General features: G+C 40.4%; 1 protein-coding gene across 1 annotated transcript in view; it reads right to left on the reverse strand.

The window, feature by feature from the left end:
* THRAP3 (thyroid hormone receptor associated protein 3) overlaps positions 1–16,212 on the reverse strand; it is a 20,679-nt gene extending 4,467 nt beyond the window's left edge. Inside the window, exons 1-7 of the mRNA XM_009895603.1 lie at positions 16,122–16,212; positions 9,273–9,434; positions 4,818–5,723; positions 2,619–3,359; positions 1,527–1,699; positions 974–1,085; positions 647–731 (exon numbers count right to left, since the gene is read on the reverse strand). Coding sequence (XP_009893905.1) covers positions 647–731; positions 974–1,085; positions 1,527–1,699; positions 2,619–3,359; positions 4,818–5,723; positions 9,273–9,409 — 2,154 coding nt within the window. The 5' untranslated portion in view covers positions 9,410–9,434; positions 16,122–16,212. The remainder of the gene's footprint in view (positions 1–646; positions 732–973; positions 1,086–1,526; positions 1,700–2,618; positions 3,360–4,817; positions 5,724–9,272; positions 9,435–16,121) is intronic.
* Positions 16,213–26,593: the final 10,381 nt, after the last annotated feature.

Below are 26,593 nucleotides of genomic sequence, written 5' to 3' on the forward strand. Positions count from 1 at the left end.
GAAGGTGAATAAACAAAGGTTAAAATCCCAAACATTTTAGTTAAGCCATTTTTATGATTGTTTACAGCAAGTGCAATGGCTTAACATTCATCTACTCAGAAAGGCTAATACACTAAATTCCAAATGGTCTGGATCTACTAAAACAAGTGCTGAATGTTAAAGTAACAGCAATCAACAGAAATGGTACAGTAAGTTGTTAGAACAAAATTTATAATCTGCTTAATAGTGTATTTGGTTTAGATAAGTATTTAGTTTTACTTTCCTCTTTTTGACATGCATGTCTTTTTGAAAACATGGTTGGAAATATCGCATGTATACAATTGATTTAATAATACTTACAAGCAGAAAAATATCACAAAAAGTCTCTTCTCTCATCATGGGCACTTGTTCCAAAAATCCTCTCTTTTTTCTCAAGCTCACCTCAATTGACTTTGGGGTCATTTACCATAGTCTAACCACTTCACAAAGGTTGTTGATACATTTTTAATAAAAATTAACCCTTTGTAGTTCATTTTTAGAATTATGCCCATCCTTAAAAGAAAAACACAAACTTAAGTAGAGAGTAATTTAAACAAAAACATCACTGTTAAGTTCATGCCCAATGCACTCATTTTGTTGAATTAAACTAATCAGAGTAACAGTTCACCTTGAAGCCAGGATCTCGGGAACTTTTCGTTTCCTCTTGAGAGAATCCGTGTTTTCTAAAAGTACTGGGAGATATATCTATCCTCCTAAAAGTAATGAAAGTACAGAGATATAATCTTGCTCATAAGAAGAATCTGAAGTTTTTACATCAAATGTCATTAAAGCAGGCCTATATTTACAAAGGTACTTAAAACCTTCCATATTTTTCTGGTTTTTTTTTTGCTGAAGCTAGTTATATACTTGAATTACTCCAGAACGATTCCAGAGTTTAAGAGAAGGAAATCTGAAATACCCCTGAAATGTTAAGACAGTGTCTAATAGCACCAACCTGTGGATTTCAGGGCTCTTTTTGTTTTTAGCTGCATCTTGTTCCATTCCTTTCTTTAGATATTTGGTAAAGCGTTCATTCAGTGTCATTGCTGAAGACCCAAAGTGATGCTCTGTTGGGGTTTGAGTAAACAATGCCAAAATATTAACACCATTTTTGTAAAAAGACAAAGCACATCAGTCCTACAGCTTCATCAAATTCAGATGCACGACATGTGAAGCACACTGGTGATGAGCTCTAATACTGCTGACAAATTTTCATTTCAATCTTGAAGTTAAGAATTTATTCAAGTGAGTCACAAATTCACTACAACACACAAACTTTAAGTCACAGTCTCTCTGAACATTGCTCAGGTGAAAACAAGAATGCCTCTTCTGCCTTTCCAGAAGAAAAGTTATTTACATAAGTAAAGACGACTCATGATCGGGCTGCTATGCTCATCTGTGGCATATCTGCTGGAAAACAACTCTTCCAGCTAGAGTGCATGAAACCCACTTATTTGGGCAAGGGAGGAGTGAACCTTCATCTGAGGATACATGGACTTCTGACCCACCTCTTACATGATGGACTATAGTCACTATATGTTGAGCAAACAGTTCAGAAGGACTTCGCTGAGACTGAGCAGACTGAATATGATGGAAAATTGAACGAAATTCTTGCTCTTTTTTGTTGCTATGCACAAGGTCACGACACAGCTTGCGTTCCTGAGCCAATATGCCACTTGGACTAGAAAAAGAACAGACCACATGAAATAGAAGAACAGGGTAAAGGGAAGCAGTTTAAAATTATGAATGTTTCAGAAGTTGGAAGCTGACTGATTTTTTTTATGCAGTATTATCAAGACACTTAAGAACATTCAGTAGCACGAGCAGGACACTTTTTAAACATACCTTAAATACACTGGTGTAGGTTACTGTAATAACTCTGGTCACTTGTTATTTTGTATTTGGAGGGCTGTGCAGGTAGTAAACCCTGACACCCTGTGAAACACAAGCCCATTCTTACACCACTAGCTGGCTGTTTTGCTACTGTTCCTAAATTCTAGATTAACCTCTAACATCCCACAGAGTGTATCAACACTTACTGGCTGTACAAATATATTTTCTGGAATAACTTTTTACTGACTTAAGATTTCTTGAAGCAATGCTGAAGTGGCTCTCAGAGCTTCCTAAAGTTTCAGTAATTCTACGTTGAGAATAAGAGTAGTTAAACACACTCCAGAGAATCAGATGCCATTTAAGCAGCACTGTAACTTTACCGTCCCACTAAGCTTCTATCAGCAAGAAGCCATCGAGTACCTAACTCTTTCCAGACCTTGGTGTAGTGTGGAATCTGATGCAGAAGCATTTACATTCTGAACTACTCTTACATCTGTCATAGAAAAGATTAGGAAAAGTTGTTTAACCTTCATGCTATAATTTCATCATCTGCAAACTGGTAACCACTCTAACCTCACAGCACAAAAAAAAAAAGGTCACACAAGTATTATAATGCCAGGAAAAATGTAATCCCCATCTCCAAAAAATGCAGATTGTGATACAGTATCATTTCACCTTCCTCACAGTTGAGAAGCATATGAAGATGTCAGGAAGAGAAACGGGCAAAAGTCACCATTTAGACTTCTGAAAAAACAGCAAACACTTACCGTGCAAGATCTTCATCAAAGGAATCCATTCGAATATTGACCTGGGCCTCACGAGTAATGGAAAAGGAGGATTTGCCAGGAGCTAGCCCCTCTCCTTTGGTGCCTGGTTTCTCCTTTACCTCAGAAGTCTTCCTTGGTGGGGGGGAAGAACTTTTTTCCTGGCTTGACTTGTAAGTGGTCACTCTAAAATTCTTTTCAGGAACAAAGCCCCGGTGACCTGGTTCAGCTCTCTTGGATGCTGGTCTCTCCTCTTTTTTTGATCTTTCAGAATAGCTTTCCTCCTCCATTTCATCAGGTTTCCTTTGTTTCTCTTTTCCAGGTGGCAAGAACACCACACCTTCCCATTTTCCTGACCTATCCTCTTCTTGACTTTTACTTGAAGTTGCTACGACTTTAGACATAAATTTAGGCTCATCATCAAATTCCGAATCTTTTCGGCCCTTTGCCTTGTCTTTCTTTTCCTGCTCATCCGTCTCCTCTTTGCCATAATGACTTTCCTTGTGGAACTCCGGGACCTTTAGCTTGTCAAAGTCATCCCGGAACTTGTAGCGCTTGGGTGACTGGCTGCCACGGTATCCCTTCTCAGAGTCAGCTTTGGATGCATAGGAGTCAGATTTTGCCTTTCCATCTGTTGATCCCAACTCAGAGAAATTCCCTTTTTCTTTATTTTTTTCTTTTTCAGCATTTGTTACTTTCTGTTCTTTGTCCTTCCCATTCTCAGTCTTCTGCTCTTCCATATACCTGTTCATAAAACAGACATTACAGTAGTTCTCTTATTAAAAAGCAGAGGTTAATACTTCAGTTGAAAGTAGTCAAATATTAGAGAACACCAAGCTATGCATGTACAGAAAGCTGTCTCTAGGCCCTAAAATAGTTAAAATGTAAAGCAGATTCCTCAGCCTGGATTTACACTTTTAGTTCTTGATAGAGTCAGCAAATGTAGAATAAAATGGATATGCAGAACTGATGAAACGCGGCTTAAGAACAAATAAAAAACAACTTACCCACAGATTGATTTTAAGGAAAATAGTAATATCTTACCCAATCGCTTTATTTACTTACAAACCTGGTTCAGGAGAACAACACATCAAAACTTTCAAACTGGGCTGTTCTGCTGTAAACAACACACTGGAAATAAAAGCCTCAAAAGCTACTTCAAATTTTGGGTGCAAGTTTCATAGGTAAGCTAAATATTTCATGACAGACTGTAAATACAAATAAAAGCAAAAAGGTTAACAGAGGAGAATATTTATTTTGCTGGGAGAAGCAAAAACACTTCTAGTGAGAACAACAATTTATCATAAGCTAGCTTAAAGCATCAAAACTGTGTTCTAAAGCATTCATTAAGCAAACCCCTAGCTTTGAGGAAGGAGCAGTAAAGTCCAAGGACATTAGTTCAGTGCTTTGAAAAGCCCAAGCGTTACAGCATTTTTTTTCCACTTTTTTAAATTTCAGACATCCTTGATATAGAATCAGTCCAAAATGACTTTAAAAATAATAAAGAGGAGAATTACAAGTGCTTGTGAATGCTACCTTATCTTTTAAGACAAAGTGTCACCTTCAGGCACAAACCTGCAGGGGACTAACCAAGCAAACAGAAACAAGGGAAGTTGATGCCTTCTGTACAGAAGGATGTCTTCGTTCTAGTGATAATCTTGGTGCTTTAGTGTCTCATGCTACCCACGTACGCAGGCACAAGCACTGCCACTACACCCGCCTTAGGCTGCTGGCAGGAGGAAATGCAGTAAGAATTAAGTTTTGCTAATTTCTAGTGTCAAATGCAATTCAAGAATGCAATACTAAAGAAAGTCTTTAACTGAAGAGTAAATAACTTAGAAATGCAAGTTTCCAGCATGCACTGTTAGGCTGCTAGGACATCTCACCAGGCACATCTTCACTTCAAGTGTTCACATTCATTTTTGCAGGGAACCTACACAATCTCTAGAATTATCCAAGTCAGAAAATTAACTCCAACTTCCTACAACACAGGGCGAGGTCTGTATTTTGTTCTACAATTTAGACAGTACCAGGTCCAAACAGCTGGCAGCTTGCTAGCATGGCACCCTGTGCACACTGGGGCCTCTTCCCAGCTGGAGCCTGCACACGCACCAAGAACCCTCCCCGTGCTCGTGGAGGGCGCCTACACACGCGAGCTGGCTTGTCAAAAAATACTGCAGCACAGCGGAACGCATCACTTGCCTTTTTGAGAAGGCTCCTCCTCCAGGAGTTGTGCTTTCCTCCTTCTGAGATGTACTGTAAATTGAACCGATTGGCGTTGGACTTTTGCACACAGGGCTCTTCCTTGTTGGGCTCAAACTTGCCGAGCCATGGTCAAACGGACTCTGATGAGCGCCTGCTTGAAAGGAGGTGGTGCTGCTTTGTAAAGCAGAGCTCATCTGTGATGGGCTGGACAGTGGAGGGCTCGACTTCTGCAATGGACTTGGCCGAGGAGAACGACGCCTCACCACAACTGACTGCAGAGGGCTTTTTAATGCAGGACTACGTTCCCTCGGGCTAAGTTCAGACACAGAAGCTCTTGATGTTGAACTTGTACCATAGGTGGACACATCTTGCCATGGTTTTGACCCCTCAGATGCCTTGACATCTTGAGCCACTGCTCCTGAAAATGGCTGTTCCTTAGACTCATCACCTTGATTATCTCCTGCAGCCTGAGATGCCCGGGCATCCTTGGAAGATGACTTTTTCTCCTTTCCAGATTTACGCTTGGAAGACTCAACTCGGCTATGATTTGAGGAAGACCGGGAAGAGGAAGACCTCCTTGACCGATCAGAAGATGACTTATCAGAATTTCTAGAATGACTTCTAGACCTTGGTGAAGGAGATCTTCTCTTGGGTGAACGAGAGCGTGACCTCCCTCTACGAGGGCTATACGCTTGGCGATAATTTTGCCAGTTTGACCTGTAATTCCCATATCCTCCTCGATTATACTGGCCCCATGGATAAAACCCTCTATTTCGGCCACGAAAATAATATGGTCTCCTGTATCCTCTATTATGACCTCTGAAATCCCGGTTCTGATAGACTCTCGGATGGTTCCTTTCTCGGTTATGAGATGGAGAATATGATCTTGAACGGGACCTAGAACTGATAAAAGAAAAAAATTACACAAATAATGCAATTGAGGTATTACACTTTGCCCTCAATAAATTGCAATAGAAATAACTTGTATCTGAGATACTGCCAAACAAATATTTGACTTCACAATCACTGCAGAGACCAAGAGGAGTATCCATTGCTCTTCATTCTTCTAGGATGAACATGGCTACTACGCAGCTTCAAAAAAAGTGACCTATCTCAAACTTCCAACCCTTTACGACTCAAGGTCAAGGTTATACATCATCTTAGATCTCCTCCACAAAGTATTTCTTTATGCATGTCACCCGACCATTATCGGAACAGATCCAAAATCTTCCTGTTGTGTCCCTCAGTTATCTCATGTGCGTCTGATAATCAAGATGAAAACCCACTTCTTTGCCAGGTGAGTTAAATGAATTGCTGCATCTCAACATGAGAGGGGCTGTACTGGAGAAAACAGCACACTGCTCTATAGTTTTAAGTTTCAAAAGGTGCACCCCTTGCCACAATTCAGAAGCTGGAGCTCCATCAAACAGGCAGGACAGCAGAGGGATGTGCTCACTCTCCAGCCTGACGCCACGAGATGGCACTGTTCAGTGTCGCTCTGCTCGTCTCCACGCCATGCTAGAACATCCATAAAGGACAGAACTGAATCCAAGACAAACAGATTTAAGTGGCAAAACATTAAGGGCTAATTGTTCCAGTAGTGTCTTCCACTAAATTTTTGGAGCTGCAGTTTTGTAACTGCCTACAAGCTCCACTGAAGCTCAGGGTTAAATGCCAGCTCTGCAGTAAATATTTCACAGCTGTTGGAAAAGCACAAACTTCTGCTGAAAGTCTGAGATTTTAGCAACTTGGCATTAGTAAAACAGAGAAAGCGTCCAACGAGTAAGTTTAAATAGAAAAGAGATTTTTCCAAATGGAATTTTAGTAAATAATATTCATTGAAACCATTTCCACAGTCCCGTCTTACATTAAGAGAGATTCATCTCTAAAACACTCACTGGTCATACTCCGACAGACATGTACTACTTCTACAGCCTGGCAATACACAACTCGCTGCTGCCCCCTCTCTGCTCACACCCCAAACCCCTAAATGTAAGGGAATACAACACTGTCGTTAGAATTCCTACAAGACTAGCATACATGCATGCAGTCAGAGATGAACTTTAGTTCTGTTTTTATTTTTTCCGCCTACCAAATACATTACAGTTTAGCAGGAAGCTGTTTGTTCATACTGTACTCATTGCTAGCAAACAGTTCAATGATAGTTTTAACATGTTTCATCCTTCACTTCAAACAACCAAAAAACCTACACAACTTATCTGAGACACCTCCTCATTCGAATAACAACAACGAGAAGGAAAAGCAGAGGCAGAGAGCAAGAACCAGTTATAACGAGCCCTAGTGAAAAGCATTTGGAACACATACGCTCCCATTTTCAGACAACTGCTGCATTTGTGATTAGTTACCAGCAAGGGACCTGTTGCACACCGCTTCCAAATCTGCTTTATCATTTTAGAGAGGCTTGCAGCGGGAAAATTTCACTCCAAAAGTCGCAGAGATTATTTACAAGAAATCTTTTTAGAAAAATACAGTAAATATTACGTAAAAGAAACACGTACTAATTCTCGCAACTCTGCCAGCCCCTGTAGCTAGCCAGTTAATGCACACTGCTTCAGTTCTAAAGCACTTACCATTTTACAACAGGTAAAAATGAAAAATAAAGTCAAAAAGAAAGCAAGAAAGCAATATTAGGCAGACTCCAACATGGCAATACAAGACAGAACAAAGAGCAAATCTTTTAAATGAAGAGTAAACAAATTTTGTGCTGTATGCTGAAGTACACAATAATGGATTTTTATGCCTAGATACCACAAGACCTACCTCAGAGAATATCCTAACGCCATACAAGATGACTTGTCTGTACTAACCCCATCCATTTTTTTTTTTTTTTAAAAGAGTTATTTACAAAGCACAAGTAGATTCAGCAGCAGCACAGAGGAAACAATCATGTTTGCACAGGATGCCTTTGTTTTCAACTGTCAAAGTTCCTTCATAGCCAGGCAGATATTCCCAAATGACCACGTATCTTCCAGCACTCCAGCTTCCTTCTGCAAAGAACTCGGCTTGACTAAAGTCTCCGCCTCTAATTTAGTTTTGTCATGTCCTTCTCTCTCCAGCTGTACATTTATTAGAGGCTCCGCATTTTAAGTCTCTTTAATTGTTAACAGTTGCATGTGTTTACAGTCTAATGATTTTTCAGAATATGTGTTATTAATTTAAGATTAGTGAAAAAGCAGCTGAACATCATTACACCTAGTCCAACTGGAATGCCTTTGCCAGTGACAAAATGCTCAGCCAAAAGAAAAGGAAAACACAGATATCCTGATATCCAGGGAAGAGAGGAGCCTTTAACTGGCCCGATCAGAAGCAATTCAGGGAGGTAAGAACAACTATTATGCACATTAATGACCTCTCAAAATTAACTGCAGTGAAATTAACTTTATCTACTTTATCCATCTAGAACTATCATTTCTGTTAACTGACTCCTGCACGTTTAGCGGAGGGGCAGGGAAGCAACAACAAAAACTGCCCCTACCTTACATAGCGGTATCTTAAACTGACATTAAAACTAATTTGAAATAATTTTTAGAAAGAGGGCAAAAGCACACAACGTCTGCAAAGGCCCCTCAAGTCTGGGATCAATTACATTAAAAGCTTAAAAAAAGCTAAAGATGTTTAACAAAAAGGAGCACGTTTTGCCATGGACCTTCCCAACTCTTCTTCCCCACTCTATAGAACACACACTTAAACTCTCTCACAGCAGTAAAGCAAATGTCTGATCAAAAGCAAAATCTCAAAATAGTCACAGGTCAGGATAAAGAGCTGTGATTCTTTTGCACTTTATCCTGCTTTGGCGATTTCAAACTTCATCATTAACTGTGAATACCTTTAATGTAGGAAACTGGATTTCAGAAATTGTGCGCATGTAGCATTAGGAAAAGCACAATAGGCTATCCCATTACACACAGCAGCAATTAAGAACTGCAGAAGAACATGGGAAAAAAACCCGACCACACATGCATTTTGACAGAGGCTTCTATTAATACCTTTGAGGAAAAACAAAGTATAGAGGTCTTCTCTAAGTGCCCAGTCTGAAAAGGCTGTAACAACCTCACTGTGGACTGTATCCCTGATAAAATGAGCTACACTAACAAACCACCTTCTGATTCAACTGTGCATTAAGAGTATCCATTAGTATTCATATTAGGGGAAAAAGACCTGCACAGAAAACTAAAATTATTGTTCAAAAAACCACATGCTACATAGGTTTAAGGATTAAAGGCTCAAAAGAAGTTTCTTGAAGGGCCGAGAAACAGTTACAATTCAAAACAGCACCGGTTGGCAGGAAACAGCTCAAGACACAGGACACTATCTGTCCTCGAATCTAACCAAAGTCCTTCCCTGGAAAAGAATTAAGTGACAAACCATCTGAACAGAACAGAGAGGAAAAACACAGTTACACCCTTTGGCTTCAGAGCTGCACATACTTACCTAAGCCTGCGTTTTCTTGACCGTGAGACAGAGCGAGAACGGGAGCGAGATTTGGAGAAGGAACGTGAGCGTGATCTTGATCCAGACCTCGAACGGGAAGAACGGGATCCAGATTTTGATTTGTTAGTTTTAGACATCTTTGCAAGCACCTGTGAGTTGTACCTGAAGGAAACAGGTTAATGAAAGTATTTGAAAAATGAAGTCATGTGGCAGATTTGAGAGAACAGGCAACATCTGGCAGCCTGACAAACTACAGAGTGACATAAAGCTTGATAAGACTGGAAATAAGAATGTTTGAAGTGGCTGCCTAATAACAGATGAATGGTGCTGGGCTCAGAATAGAAAGTTTATTTCAGTCTAAGGAGGAAATCTACAAAAAGAATAAAAGGTTTTCAACCCAGAGTAATTATAAATTTGAGTGCTACAGTTGAAAGCAGCAAGTTAATGCAAAACCCAGGAACAGGCAGGGGCCGTGCTGCTAGCTTAAGCAAGATGATCTTTAAAGAGTCAAACCACTTCATTCCAGTCACATCACTATCAACACAGCCAGCTGTCACTGGTTGAAAGAACAATGAAGAAATAAAAAGGTTTACTGTCAAAAAAAAAAAAAATCACACACACCCCCAATCTTTTCTACATTTTCCGAAGGAATCACAAACAAAAATCCTAATCCAAGACACATGAATATTACCCTATTTGCACGGATCTGCCTCACTATGAACACTCAGGTTAAATCCTGGACACGTGTCCTGCCTGCTCGTGCAGTTTATGCAGTTGCTATGATCAGTTACAAGTGTGTATCATCCAGCAAGGAGTTCTGTTGCAGCCAAAATAATTCAGATGTCCTTCCAAATATTCAGCATCATTCAAATACTAAAGACAGAAGAGATTACGCTGTAGCATTAAATGACTCAAAATAACTATAATTGCAAATTACCTGGACTATTTTCAGCAATGTATCCAGGTAGACTGCCCCTTAAAAGACGTTTCAGGGAATACAGTCTGACCACGTAACTGTTTCAGTTACACCCTGCCTGATGTGTTCTCTTGTAAGCATCAGCTTTGTACCAACAAGCAAGATTTTCTAAAGAATTTTCATCATCTCTTACCCCCAGGGAAAGAAGAAAATCCAGGATTATTAAGAGGGGGGAGTGTCATATTGTTTACATTTGAAGGGTAGTACAAATGTTGACAAAATTCAAGATGCTGTTTTTCTTTCAGCTGGTCAGGTTTTCCTGTCAATATCCAAAGAAGTCAAACGCATAACACAGTTTTGCAGCTTCCCACAGGCACCTTCACAAACTTTCCTCTTCAAGCTACCAACAATCTCCTTTTGTGACCTCCCTTCCACACCGGGCTGCGGAAGCAAGCTCAGCATACCACAGACGGGTCAGAGGAGCTCTAGTGCCTTTTCTGTCCAGCCATTACAGTCCTCCTCAACTGTAGTAACAGTTGACCTATTTAATCACTGTATCCAGCCATAAACAAAATTCCTTACAATTTAAAATTTGATCATGCTGCAAAATATGCTCCAGCTTTTGAGTCCTCTTGGTTCCAGTATAGCTCTTCAGCTTAAATGGAAAATGCTTTGGCCCCTGACTTGGCGAGGAGGAAGGGGACTCCGCTCTCTTGCTCCTCAGATTAAATTCCCCGTCTCCTTTATTTCCATTCCTAGAAACCGAAGGTTTTCAGTGGTGGGCTGGAAAAGGGACTAAGTGCTAGTTTGAGTTAAGCGTTTGGAGTGTCGAGTATTCCACATTAGCAGGCGGTATCAAGATTTGGACTCTGCAATTCCACAGGTAGCTGACGAAACTGAGTAAAAGACCCTCTCTCTTTAAACAACACATGAATTTCATTCACAACATCAGAAGCAATTTGTTTCGCATTTAACAGAATTCTTTAGGAATTTCTACAAGAAATTACATTTTGTCCCCCCGGAGTTAGTAAAATATTTTCTCTCTCAGACATTACTTACAGAAGGTCAAAATACACAAGAGCCATAGTAAAAATCTAATCAATGTTTTTAACGTACATAGCAGTCCACAACCGCCTGTGGCTTTGAGACCCTTTAACAATCTGCTCTATTTAAGTAAGCAGAAGTCCTTGGCCTCCGCTGCCCTAGGAGAGAGTAAACCAAACACTGGGCAAGTACATGACATGATGGAGCCCCCAAGACAACTGAGCATCAATAACTGCTGTGATGGTTCAGAGATTACATACTGTAAGTTAATCATTTATTTCAATGGCTAAAAAGCATCTCAAACCATGAAATGAACAAGGAGGCATTTTGACAACAAATTGCCAAAAGCTGAGCATCTGTGAAACACACACTCTGCAGAGTTCATCACCTACATTCCAGAAGAGAGGAAAAAACCCTGGGAATTAGGAAAAGGATTGTAAAGACAAAATTTGCATCAACTGATTACTGCATAAAAATTATCAGTAAACTCTTCCACAAAAGTGACTAATGAATTAGAGCCAGAAAGAAAAAAAGAATTATATTAGTAAAAGTTTACCCTTTTTTTCACCTACCGATTAAAAATAAAGACATTTAGGTGTATAAACACAACTGATTGAGTACTTCTGCTGCTGTATCCATTTTAAGCAAATTCCAGTGGACTGACTTGCAATGTCTTCACTTTCAGCTGCACTCCAAAGCCAAATTACATATATGGTTACCAAACACTCCAGCTACTGCCAGGGCACTTTCAGGAACAGCACAACGCCCATCACAGGAGCAACTGCTGAGAAAGTGGGTCGTTCATCATGAGAGCTGGTACTTTCCAGAAATGGGAAGTTGGCTTTTATTACAAAAATTATGTTACATGTTTCCGTTCTTCCCTCTCACTAGACTAATAATGCCATATCAATTCAACTGAAGTATTTTAAGATATTCCACACTAGAAAGTATGTAGGAAAAAAAATTAATGTTTCCTCCTTTACTAGGAAAAAAATAAATCACACCTGAGATGAAAAATAAAAAAGCACTACCACTGAAGAAACAAAGTTCATTCCTATGCACGGCCATTTTTCAGGGGAAAAAAAATGTGTGAAAGGACCTTATATAAATATTTCCTTTTAATTTGCTAAATACATACATTGAAACAGCAACGTTTCCTAGTCTGTTGGCCAAAACAATCAAAAGTTTAGCACAGGAAACCAAAACATGGAAGAGAAGCAGAAAAAACAAATGGTAATAGGAACTACTAGGAGATATAGGAAGATTATCTCTGTCGCCTCTCAGAATGAGAGAGCTGCTCCCAACTGAATCCTGAGGAGCTTTGACACAATAAGCTATGTTCTGTAAGAAGATTACAAACATATCCTATAAATTGTGCAATTTCAGGATAGGTCTGTACGAAATGACAACCCTGTAGTTCAAGAATGAACTACACTTCAACATATTATCATCTGTAAGTTACCTTTATTCACAGTGAACTCTGTACTGCTTGATATATTTAATAGACTAATATCATTAAAACAGCTTTCACCACAGCTCTTCTCTGTTACGGCTCTTCTAAAAGAAACCATTTTCCAAGAAAAAGCATATGGTTAGACCGACTGAGCAGAGTAAAAGTGGCAGTAGGTCTCAGTAAGTCCTAAGAAGGCCCCAAAATAGATTATTTTAAAGTATCACTTGCCTTGAGCTGTTTAAGAGTCTGTATTTTACTTTGATCCACAGCACTTACTAGCCAAACATTGGTTTGGTATGTGTGATGCGTGCCAAAAGCTCTCTTGTCTTTGCAGGTTTTTTTATCTTTGTCAATATTTTTGAAGTTGATTCATTCCTAACACGTGAGGTAACTCCTACAAGAATAGAAACTGAGTTGCTATGCTCTATCAGCACCCAGAAGGTTAAACTAAATATTGGAGACATTTCAGCTCCCCTGCGTTAACACTGCAGTTGTAAACTTACTGCAATACACATCTAGTTGTTCTAAGGATTAACGACTGACACAGATAAAATGCCTTCAGCAGGTAAGCAAAAAAGCTGTTCCGGAAGAATCTATCCTTATAAAACATCCTAAGGATTACTCTGATTTTAAAGAAAGAGATGCCAGTAAATGAAGTAAAGGCAAACTGTGAAAGCAGTGGTGGCTGCTCACTTACCTTACCGTTTAGATTTTTCCACTGAACATGATGCTGTGCCCCCAAAGCACACACATGCACACTGCCTCGCATAGCTCACAGGGGGTGCCGCTTTATTTTACTGGAAGGTAGAACATGTCTGGTCCCGAGTGGGGACTGCAGTTTTACACAGTGCTGTGGAGACTTGTCATTAGCAAGCTGCTCCACCAGCGCTCACACTTCCTTCCTGCTTACAGCTACACAACTGCCTTCCCATGACACCGGCTCCACCTCTACCTTGAAAGGGACACGGGTGATCCCTGCTGCCCCATACGGGTCTCCTCTCCCAGCAGAGACGAGCGTGACTGCACACATCTGGTGCAGATGTGCTCCTGGAAATATTGCCAGGAATTTTCAAAATTGTTCTTTTTTGGGTTGTCTTTTCTGAAAGCCCAGTTACAAGCTGTCCAGCAGATCTTCCCAAGTAGTACAGTCTCATATCCAAAAACATCAGCACTGATCCTGAGTGTGCTGAGTTGCAAAGTTCTGGTAAGGTATTACCCTATTGGGAAACAGACACTTAACATCTTGTTTATCTGCTGTAAAACTACACCATATAACATAATTCAACACACACCAAGTCTGAAGAAACCATTTGTATTCCAAATTAGCTTGCTAAATTCACTCATATGGTTACTGCAAGCCAGATCTGAAGTCACTGAAGTTGGTCACTGAAAGAAATCTAACAGCTAGCTGTTTAGTCTTCTGCAAGTACACTGCCAAAGCAAATTACTAAGCATTATAGGGGTTTTTTATTCTTATTGTAAGAAGCGTGGACATTTCAGCAGAAAACATGAAAATCTGCAGATTGCCACATGCTGTGAGTACCACCAACTCAAAAGTGTGAAGTCCAGACTCGTCTGAAAATGAGCAACAGCCAACGCTTCATTAAACAGTAAGACAAACTGGCAAACATCTCTTACTGGAATAAACCATTTTGAATCCTTCTTCCACAGTTTATGGAAAGTAAAGGCAGAAGGTTTGCTTGAGCTGTGAAAATCTGACAACAATCAGCAACTCAAGTGAATGTGTTTTCTTACAAGAGAACATTGCCACTTTACTTATATCCCCTTCTTGGCATCAAAGATTTCCCACCCTGACCCCAAAGGCATACACCCGGAACTCTACCTGTTTCTTGTGAAGGAAAGCAGGCAATACAAGCTGATCAATTCTGCATGTAGTTTCAGTAATATTTATATGACCTACTTCATTCTGAAAGTTCTTACACTGCTTTAAGATAACTTTTTTTGCCGCACTATAAACAGTGCGATTCAGAAAGGGAAGACTCTTACAAAGGCGGCTAACACAGTAGAGAATGAGTTCTAGTCAAGAACTACAAGACTTTTGTCTTTACAACACTGTTGTGTATCTTTAACATCTACAAAGAAAAAGCAAGAAAAGCCTGGTTTCTAAGGATCTTATCCAAATAGGACCCACACTGTGAATTGTAGGCAACTCAAGTCATCTACCCCATGAAGACAAAGGCCAAAGTCAACCGTCTTTGATGTTTAACAGTATCCTTTGTGGATGGCTTTCTGCAGAGACCCACTTCTACTTCTTAAAGAACTAGAACAAAAATTAACATAGATGTCTCTCGGGATATTTCTGTTGATGTGCAGTTTGATTAATTACTACCTTAGCAACAAAGCCCATGTAGAAAGTTCCAATCCTGCCAATACAATGAAATGTTCATCTACATTCTAAACTTAATCCATGTCATGACAGAGGTTACAAAGGTTCTGTTTTAAAAGAATACCTTTAATCCAGACCTATGCTGTGACTCCATTCACACAAGCCCTACTGACAAATAAGAGGGGGTTGAGATGGAGAACCAACAGCCTGAAAGCCCCTCACTCTCAAAGTAAGTGTTTCCTAAAATTTGTAAGCTATATCAAGAAATAAAGTTTGCCTTCTCCATTTCTAAATCCTCACAGCAATCCATCATAGCACTCAAAGGGGTGAAAACAATGGGAGAGCAAACGCTCCTATGAAGCCACCACAGTGGACTTTGCCCGGAAGACAAACTTTTGTCATGACACAGTGACAGCAAAGTTAATGTTTTACCTGTTCTCCTGACAGAACCTAAAAGAACCACTCAACTCTGCTTCACAGCAGTGAGAAAAAGTCACTGTCAAGAGCCTCTTACTGCTGTCTACTTCCACTAGCTTCAGCTTCATAATTTAATTATTCAGAATAGTGCAGGAGAACTTTTATGGCCATTGACTGAAACCAGTGCAACGCTTCAGCAAAAGAACAAATTGGGTTGCAGAGGTTGGAAATATGGGGGTTTAACAATTTAGATCAATACGATATTTAATAATCTGGCCAATTAATGTATACAGAAGGGAGCACTCCTTTTGTCCCAGAAGTCATCACAGTGTAAATAAAAAAAACCTCAGCGTAAGAAAAAAAAAAAGTAGGTACTACTTCTTCCAGGACATCATCCAAGACTATGTCACAAAATTGTTCTATTTGACCCTTGTATTTACCAGCTATTTGGAAAGACAAGCCAAAACATTCCAAAATGTAAGGTAGAGTTTTTTCTTCAAATGCTGTATAGTTATTTTTCCACAACAACAGTAACAATGAAAAAAGAATTCAACTGCTACAGTTTAACTTGCAGTATGACCAGCATAGAGGGGATACAAGAAGGTGTATTCCAAATCCCGAGGCAGGCACTTTTACCACTTTGGAAGATTTTCTTTTCTGTTGTGTGCCTACCTGCTTGGGCAGGTTCACACCTTGCACCCTTTAACAGTCAGGTTTCACCGTCTCAGCTTTGTCAATTACGAAATCAGGAAGCAAACCTGAAATGAGAAGAAAATGCATTGAAGCATCTTTGTACATACATTGTTGTACCTACTGCCAGCAATGATCAACAGGAGCCTTAAGCTATCATCCAGTGCTGGACCCAAAACCTTCATCATGTCTTATTTCAACAGAGCATACGCGTTGCAAAAGTTCATCGCTCACTTCACCGTGAATTCTTTCATGTACTTTTATGAAGAACATAAGTTTCTAGAACAGTTGTTCAAACTTTCCAAATTTTAAGTCTACTCATTCCTTCCTTCCCCACCTCCCCTGCACCCCATCCCAGCTCCTCTTACATACATACTAATCGCTGTCATTACATTGGTACAGCCATATTGAAGTAATTTCTCTCAGATCATTTGTATGGTCTTACTGGATTCAGGACTAAGTATTTTCCCATATTGTTAAAGAGAATCCACAAGCCAAAAGAAACAATTGTTTTCCTGACAAATTCATCCATCAGCATATCGCCGTCTTCAAAGGGTGCCACCAGTCCACTGTGAGCTGTTTTGACAGGTCTACAATTACATTTCAGTATCCTTCCATGCACTGCTGGAGGGGTGCAAGTTTTAAAAAAGAAAACAACAGTAAACACAACCTCATAAATTACTCCACGTTATTAACCCCTGATCTAACAGCGGGAATGTCATTTACTCTGTGTTCAACCATAAAATAAACTTGTTTAAAGCTATTAATTTCTTCTGTTTACTTCATTGAAAAAAGGTTTCAAGGCTATTGAAGATTACACTTTCTCTGAATTGGCAATTAAGTCCTACTCTCACCCAAAAGTGAAGGCTGCATTGCAAGGTTGTTTTCTAAATTATGCTTACCAATCTTCAAAAAAAGCCAAATAAAGAACACTACACCACAGATCTTTTTTTATTATTATTTTTACTGTTGTCATGTCCATCTAAACATCCACGAAAGAGAGAAATCTTGCCTTTTACCTTACAAAGACCTTTGACATTCAGCCTCTCACAGTGGCTACCAGAAAAAAAAAAATTACCATAACTATTTTTTTCTTGCTTTGTGATAAAACACTTGGGTTTTGTTTGTTTTTTTCACCTATTCCCCAAACATCAACATTACCACAGATTTTTGGTACAATCCGCTGTACACAGGTGTCATCCAGATAAAAAGCTGGCTCAATTATCTTTTGTAGAACACTGTTTTCATATTTAGAGCACTACTACAAAAAATATCAACAAAGACAACACACAATAAGCAAAAACAGCTAACCTTTCTTCCAGATATGGAAAGGAAAGTAGGAAACGTGCTCAACGTTCTCTGCTGAAGCAGAAATCATAGTCCAGGAGTTTCATATTCCAGACCACTGTAAAGAACATTTCTGTATGCCAAGACATGGGTCAAATGAAGAACATTTCTAGTCTTCACAGTGCCTTTTTCCAGGAATTTGTTCCCTATTTCCAACTGGCCTATATTACTTTAATGACTGTCTCTTTCCACCCTCCGCTCCTTTTTTTGCAGTCTTTCAAGCAGTACTCATCATTACTTCAGACCTTTCACAGATGTTAAAGCAGAACAAAACCACCACGGCCCTGTCCCGAAAAGCCATCTAACAAGATGTTACAGCTGAAATCACTCCATCTCAAGCACGTCATCAAGGACTGCTATACCACGTAGCACCGCAATTTGCCAGCTCAGAGAAAAACACAGCAGATACATCCCTACCAAAAGCAATAATTTGTCTTCATATCTATAATACACTGAGCATAAACACAGAGTACATTTGGAAACAAGAAATGGGTTGTGTACATACCTTAGAAGTGCGCATGGTGCTGCAAAACTCATTACATTAGTTTCAGTTTATTACATAGTGTTTATAAAACATTAACTTGCAAATATTAAATATTTTTGTAAAAGCATTTCTAGAAAGCTATATAATTGTGGTAGAAAAACAAAAACTTACTTGTTCCTTTCTGGCCAGCATTTAATACAGTTACAGTTTATTTTGCTCTAAGACCCAAAGCAAACAAGGTAGCACCTCGTTAAAGAAAACTCTCCTGCCTGGGTATCCTGTCATCCATTTCGTGTTCGCTAGCACTAACATTCTGTTTGGGAAGAAACAGCTGAACTGCTACTTTATTTGCTCACAACAGCCTTCATTATCAGGGAACAAAAAAATTAATTCTCCTTCAGCCAACTCTACAATTCATAATCCTGAGCTCCAAAACCCAAACAAGATTAGTTAATTCTTAAAAAAAATCCTACAAAATCCTTCCGTAGTGTACTTTGTATAACGAGGCGCCAGCAATCTCTACGGAAATAAACTTATAAAAAAGTCACAGAATTACATAGCAAAAAAATCAGTTTCATTTCCCACAAAACAAGGTTTTCTTAACATTTGGATAAGAGAGCTGAAAGGCTTACATCAATTTAAACTGTGTCAGCCTTTTCCTAGCCAAGAAACACTTCTTTACAAATTTCAAACCCCAGAAGATAAAAAATATTTATTGCTGATTGACCCTATATCCCAACTAGTACTCTACAAAGATATCAAAGATATTAGAAAATGCTGACACTAACAGCAGTGTCAGCATTGTGCTCTTTTATTTAAGTGTTGAAAATAAGAAAGTAGCTCTTTATAAACTTAAACAATAGTAATCACCTAAATCTGGGCCTAACAGAGGCAGAAAATCTGATCAAGCAATTAAAAATCTAGTCCTGTGCATGATCTTATCACTCACAACCCTGTAAAAATCACCACTTCCATGCATTTTAATCCACCTGACTCCCAGAGAAGCAGAGGAGGTAAGCGGCACCTGGGAATGCATCGGAGGACTTGGGTAAGAGACCACTGTTAAGAACTGCCAAGTGTTAGTTAACATACAATGACAAACTATAGCAAATAAAAAGTGTCAAATAAAACACAACAGTAACCAACTGTCAGCATCTTTCATAATTAATTTCAGTATGATCTTGTTTCAATTTAACTATCCACCTACAGAATAAGAGCGGCACCGTGTCCAGTATTGCTACTTGAATGTCACCTAACACAGATAGGAACAAATCGGTTAAATAAGCAAACATGAGCTACAGGGCTAATGTAAAAACACATGTAGAACCGTAACAACTGCAAACTGTCCTTAGTACTTCCTCTTGCACTCAGGCTCAAGAGACTTAGTAAAAGCAGCCTGACACCAGTGTCAAATCAGAGCAATCTTTGTTTCTAGACGTGTACCTGGCAAAGAGTAGAAGAGCTATTCCTTTTCTGCAGCAAGTGCCCCAAAAGGGTATCTTTCATGCCCTGCGGTAATTCCCTGGGAAGATCTGCAGTCCAAGCAGCACGCTGCACTTGCACCTGTTGAGGCTGCCGCGGGGATCGCGGCACAGCGGCAGCTCACGCAGAGGGACACAGCCAGGGAACACCCCGAAACTCGCCTCCCTTCAACCCAGCCATGGTTAGCACGAACACACGTGGCACCTGCTCTTCCCTTGCACCTCCAGACCTATGTTTTATCAAAGAGCAAATCAAAATAATGACTTTAGCAGTCTGACTATCACAGATTCCTATATTACATTAGAAGTTGAAAATAATATTCCTAAAGCAGTTAAGTTTGACAACCATCAATACACTGACACAAACTAAAGCGCCTGTTCTAAAGAGCAATCCAGACGCATGACAGATTAACCCTGCTACGCACGACAGCTGTGTAAAATCTATTTCCCAGCAAGCTGCACGAGACTGCTGTGAACTTTCTTGAAGTGCAAAACAAGTTGCAGCTATCTACATGGCAGAGCACACTGGCAGTGCCAGCAGTAACATCCAGAGTACAGAAAGCAGACACTGGCATTGCTAGTTCAGAAATCAAAGTCTAATAATCTCACTTTCTACTTGATTCTTCCTTTTCAAGCTAAGGTTTGGTCCTACACCAAAAATTAAACATGCTCTTGATATCAAAAGAACACTTAAGGGGAAGAAAAAAGAGCCACTTGCATAGCTCCCACTGCCAGCCTGGTGGACTGCAAATTAAAATGCTATTTCTAATCATCCAGTTCAAATTTCATTAGGGTAACAAAAAGCAGAACAACTCCTCTTTCTACACCAAGTATCCAGTATATGTTTTCAGGAGATTAATGACACAAGTTCAACTAAAGCCTATAACTACACCTACCAACCTCCTCAACAAAATTTTCCTGGACAACACTGCTAAAACCAAAAACAACAAAAAAACCCAAACCAACACAGTGCATTCTACTTTAATACAAGACACACTTTGAGGGGGGGAAAAAAAAAAAAAGTTCAGATTATTCTGCCATGGCAAGAGAAGCACTAGTTTGTCAATAGCAGTTCCAATTTCTCTCTAGCCTATACACCTCAAAATTAAACTTTTCTTCAAGCATGTTTGGGTTTTCACACAATTAAACTAATCCGTACAGAAGTTTAATATTGAGCTCCAGCCCTGGTTTCAGATAATTAGAAGCAGGTTTTCTAGAATGGCTGGAAGACTATTTACAGGTTCTTCCAAAAAGGACTGATTCTGCAAATTGCAGTGCTGAACAATGCCTTTCAAAATAATTTGGCCAGCTATAAACACCAGTTGGTCACTTTAATTCTGACACTTGGCTAAAAGCTATTTTATATATCTTTGAGCTTAAAAAGTCTTATGTTGTTATTCAGACAGTTTAGTGACAGGGAGCTCAAAGAAAACAAATCCAAGAAAAAGCTGATTAGAAATCTGGATGTTTTCGTTACAAAAGTCAGGCAGCTGGATTTTCTGTTAAACATGGAACAAAAACATCCTTAAAAAAAAAGGGGGGGGGGGGGGGGCGCGGGAACCAATTTCATCAGCTTTTTGCTTCCAAACCTACGCGACCTGGGAACAGACAAGCAGAAAAATCAGATCTTTCTCCATACTAACGGCTTCCTCACAGTGCAGCCCTAGTATTTTGAGTCGTTTTCGGATGTGAACTGAACCCTTGTCAAAACCGTTGGGGGTCTGTGAATCCTCGTGCCTGTAGTTTCAGAATGCCCAAGAGAAGCAAGAAATGGGCCAATTTACTTTACAATAGAAAACTATTCACAAATCAGTTAACCAAAAGAATTCAAACTTGTGCATAATTGAAGTTATTGCGCTACTCCCCCTGCAGCAATGGAAGAATAAACTGTGACCTCCAGTGAAGTTTTCAACCCTCTCTGGTCACCGCGGTCTGGAAACCAGCAGACTCTGCACACCAGTATTTCCTTCGTTAAAGCGTCCAAAATGTTACAAAAACATGGAAGTTATGCTTCCAAAGAAACAGCAAGTAATGTAAAAAACAATTGCATCTGGGACTCTTCGGAATATCTTCTGAAATACACAGCATGGTTACAGTCAAAACTTAATCTGTCCTAAAGGATTACTACTCTGCACACATTTAACCTATGAAAATACAAGCTCCAGCAACTTTCATTTAGAAGCTGCAAAAAGTAAAACCATTCAGATATTTATTCTCAAGCCAGCACTTGATTTATCTCTACCTTAACTTGAATCTCATTAGCTCAGGGGAAAACAAGGAAAAGGATTTCCATGACTTAGTACAACATTAAAAGTTATTTAAAAAAAATAAAAATTCAGGCAGTTATATTGTAAGCACAAGCCATCAGAACAGGCTATCCCTACGCTCTGCCGGGCTATGAAACAGCTAAATGCTTGCCCACAGAAACCTTGTATGTATAGAATAAGCTTATTCGAACAGATAGTTTTCAGTACTGTGTTTACATACCTTGTATAAGTCTCCCATCAATTGTTTCTGAATACTGCTTTATTAGAAGCAACTGAGCTCTCACCTAAGTAAAAAAGGGAAAATGAAATTTAAAACAATCAAGATACTGGCAAATCCTCACATTCTATAAGCACAGGAAAGGATTCTGATTTTAGCCATTCATCCCAGCATCATTTACCAGTAAACAAAGGCTGCCAAAATTACTTAATCTAATCAGACAGTGCATACACAGATCCTTAACTGAGGAAACCGATCTCATCCACAGCCCTATAGAAGCAATTAACTAATAATTTACACAGATACACAGAGTCTGAAATAATCAGGTACGCAACCCCCACAAGATATCATGTGTACAGACCTCTGTGAAGGCACAAGATAACATCATTAATACTGAGCCTAATTCCCTTGAGAATTTCAGCTTAACACCCCTGACGCCCCCCAAGCCATCATCTTTTGTGCTCGCAGAGCAGACAAACCTATGAGGTTACTTGCCAAGCTTTCCTTTCCTCCTTTCACTCAAAGGTGAAAGTGAAGTGCAGGCAGCAGTGGGGAGGACGTGCACTGGCTAGCTGCGCAAGCTACAGCACCCCTCGCATTACAGCAGGGGCTTTTTTGGGTTTTGTACAGCTACCTTACACTGTAAATCATGACAGACTAAAAATGGCTGGATGACGAATTTGGAGCTGAAATTATGAGCAGTCCATTTGCTCTTGTATCAAAGCAGCAGTAGCCGTGAGCAGGGCTTTGCAAAGAGGCCTCATGCGCGTTGAAGTGCAACAGGGGAGAAACGTACACGGTATTTTCCGTGATAGGAAGAAAGGGCACTGACAGAAAACTCTTCCTTGGGTAGGAAACTACATCCCCCGCAAGGACCAGCGCTCCAGCGTTCCCGCAGCGAGGCTGGGTGTCATCTCTGTGTGGCATTATTATTATTATTATTTTTTAATGGATGCAACAGCTTCCGGTTACCATGGAGTGAAACAGTGCAAACACAATTCTCAGCTGGCATGAAATATAATCCCATGATTTTACTATTCATAGCTCTGACATGATAAAGCTAAATTAAGCAGGAACTCTTAACTTTCTCAAACCTAAGAGCAGTGACTACCTCCATCATTTAGCCTCTGCTAATGCTGTTTCACTGTGAAGAGGGGAAGAGTACTTTCCTTTATGGTAAGAGAGACTCCAGACCTACAAACCCAGCCTGGCATGCAGAAACAAAATGGCACCTACTTGTTCCCAGGCACTGCTTTGGCGCAACTCCAGGAGGAGTACAGGAGACAAGATGAGCTCTTGTGCTAAATCTAACACCTTCTCCTCATCGTGGGACCCATTACAGAAACCCACAAAGCCATTTTAAGCCACGCTCCTAGGCTTGCCCAGCAGTGAGGGTTTGCCGAACAGCCTACCCGTACAGGAGCAGGGGTCGGTTCAAAGCACAAAGAGGAGATGTGCTAAGCACAAGGTAAGCCAGCACAACCCCAGCACCCACCCGTAGCTGTTTACACAGCCTTGCAGGATTACCTTGCATAAGCTCCCCTGGGAGCCAGAACAGCTTTTGCAATGAACAACACTATTCCTCTCGCTCTCAATGCCCGTTGCCTAAACTATATGGCTAAACATACAGCAGGCATCCACCCACACAGAGGAACTCTCTGTACCATCGTAATTCAGAGGAAACCATACAACCCAAAACCCACGTTATTCTACTGGCACACGCAGCCATTAAACACAGCTCAGTATATTGTAAACTTTTCCAGATATGGAAAAAAGTTCAGGGGCTATGTAGCTGCTTAAACAATTAACAAGTTCCAACACAGCAAACTGTCATTTTGCAAAGACGAAGCCAAGTGAACTAAACAAAAAATTAAATAATCAGGTTTCTGGCGAAATTGCACTATTCTTTTAGGGAGCTAGTGATACAGCTACAAAGGGAATACCAGTTTTACAATGAAAAGTATCCTCAGGCTTAACCAGTCCGGCTCAGTACTTCCTAGGCCTCTCAAAGCAAGATTTTCTTTACAGCAGAGAAAGTGGAAGCAGGTAAAAAAATAATTAAATCTGCTGACTTGCATGGATTGCCACCTACTTTATATCCTGATATTTTACATACCTCATGGTTTTGTTTTCTAATAGCACCAACCACGTTAGAAGGTGCTCACCAGCTTTTCTGCAGCGTGCTACACTCCAAAACCTCACTCATGAACCCACAAGGCACACAGGCCTGGCTTGATCCAAATGACTATTTTCTTAAATAGTTTACAAAACTTCCTGGCTTAAATAAGCTGGAGAAACCAGCAGACAGCTAAATTATATTCTCATAACCCTAACAGCAGAATGCGCATTTAATTTACAATACACATGACAAAACTTTACTTGATCATCAAACCAGAATTAGAAGTTAAGAAGTTAAGGTCTGGGGTGCACAGCTGCTCTGAAATCCCACCATACAGGGAAGCCCTTTCCGGACAGCACTTACTGAAGCACTAAGAGCAGAACCATGTTTTCCAGAGATACAGAGCTCACAGAGAGACATGGCATTAACAAGGAAGGAAAAAAGCAGGAAGACACCAGAGGACAACTCAGCAGAGACATAGGCACGACTTCTGCAGACAAAGAACTGCACACAGAACACGAGCATGGATTCATCCAACACACACCTGCCACACGCAGCCTGCATGGACGCGCTGCAGGGCAGCAAGATCTGCCACTCCTCTAATGCATTTACAGTGAGCACCTCAAAACGATACCGGGTGGACCGTGCTATAGATGCCTCCTTACTGTGGGCCAGGTTGTTTCTTTACAGTAAACTGGCAGGTAGAAGGCTTCACCACCTTTTGATCTCTGGGTAAAAAAGGATATAAAAATGCAGGCACTCGAGTTAGCAGGCGGCAAGGCCTCCCGTACCCTTGCTGGCGACAGCACGCTGCTCCATGCCTTCCTCCTTCCCACAGGCAGGAGCCCCAGCTGCAGGGGAAGGGTGCGACACTGCAGTGATCCATTCAGTCTCTAAAATTCTGGAGACTCCCTGTGCTGAAACCCCATCGTTTACAGATCACACACTCTCACGTGTAATGAGCACCAATTTTGAAAAGACATCTCAGGACACTAAGGGCTATCTGCTGGAGCACTGCCTCTGGAGCAACATTTTTAACCAGCAATGTCAGCTTCTTAAGCATTTCAGAGATAACTCTTAAAACCAAGTTCTCTTACGTGCCCCTCTCTGTTCCTGCTAAAGTAGGAACAACTAATTCATAGTAGGAAGGATGAGAAACAAAAATACACAGCAGGATCACAAGAAAATTTAGACATAATCACAAGGCCCTAGAGTCTACAGAGGATCCTATGTCACAAGAACATGCATTTTAGACAGCTCACTACAATAACTGCCTTATTTTACCCTCTCACCTGCTGTTAGATTGTGTAACTAATAACGCAGTTCACAAAGTCAGCCATTTCCTCACTCTGTGCTGCGCACCTCCAATGTGCCAGAGGAAGCATACACACAAACTACTAAACGTTCCAGGAAAAGGCACTGTTGTGTCTAAATACTCGGTTTTTTGTGTGTCTACAATAAAATCCCTTAAAGGCAATCTGAGAGGCTAAGCTTCAAAACATATCTTTTTAAAGGAATGGAAATAAGATTATGCAATACAAACCCAAAGAACAGCTCTCCTCTTCAGTCACAGCACTCGAGGGCAGCGTCCACACAAAAGGCACATTAAAACCACCTAAAATATCACATCAGCCTTACCATAAACATTGACATAACTACTTGCCTTCACTACTAGTGGGAAGGAATACTGCAAGAGACCTTTGCAGAGAGTAATTGGATGATTTAATTGTCTGTGCTCTTAGGAAAGAGCCTCCTGAAAATGTCCATTGGCTGATGTGACCCTGCAGACTCTTACACAGGCGCTCTGTGCTGAAACTGCCGCAGCAGCAGCAGATAAAGGCTTTTCTCCTTCCATCCATCAACTGTAAGACAACCTGTAACTTTTCCCAAACTGTTTTACACACTGTTTATTTCAATGAACAAATCTGTTCTTATGCCACATCATCCAACACATCACTGTATACTTAAAAAACGAGTACCCCACCTCTGACAAGTCCTGAGGAACTGCTGTTGCATACACACTACCACCCACTCCATGTCTACAGAATCCTCACACACACCAAACGGAAGTGAGCCTGTGCCTTCCAAGGCTGCTACACAGAGTATTGCTTATTCTAAACTTATCGCGTCACCTTCTGGCACATAAACGCACTCAGAAAGCCATTCAGGAGGCAATTACAGTGACAATTAGCTTGTGAAGACTTTGAAATGTATTTATAGAAACCCCAAACACAATAATCTCCCCAAAACATGAGTTAGGGAAATGAGACCTCATCAGCCTGGTGATGATGAAGATTCAGGGCTCACATGTGCCTCTGTGCCACGGCAAAGCCTGCCCCACTGCATCACCCGAGGTTCTACTAAACTTCATTTTTAAACAAGAAGATGCAGAAAGAGGAATACAAGTGAACAAATCCATCCTGCTGCACCGAGAAGCATACGGTGTTGAGTGCTGGTGCCTGAACCCTGTGAGAGCTACACACCACCGGGGATCCAACCCCAGCTCATGGGGTCACACCTGCGGCTCGGACAAGCTGCC

Source organism: Charadrius vociferus, unplaced genomic scaffold (genome assembly GCF_000708025.1).
Source record: "Charadrius vociferus isolate BGI_N301 unplaced genomic scaffold, ASM70802v2 scaffold812, whole genome shotgun sequence".
NCBI lineage: Eukaryota > Metazoa > Chordata > Aves > Charadriiformes > Charadriidae > Charadrius > Charadrius vociferus.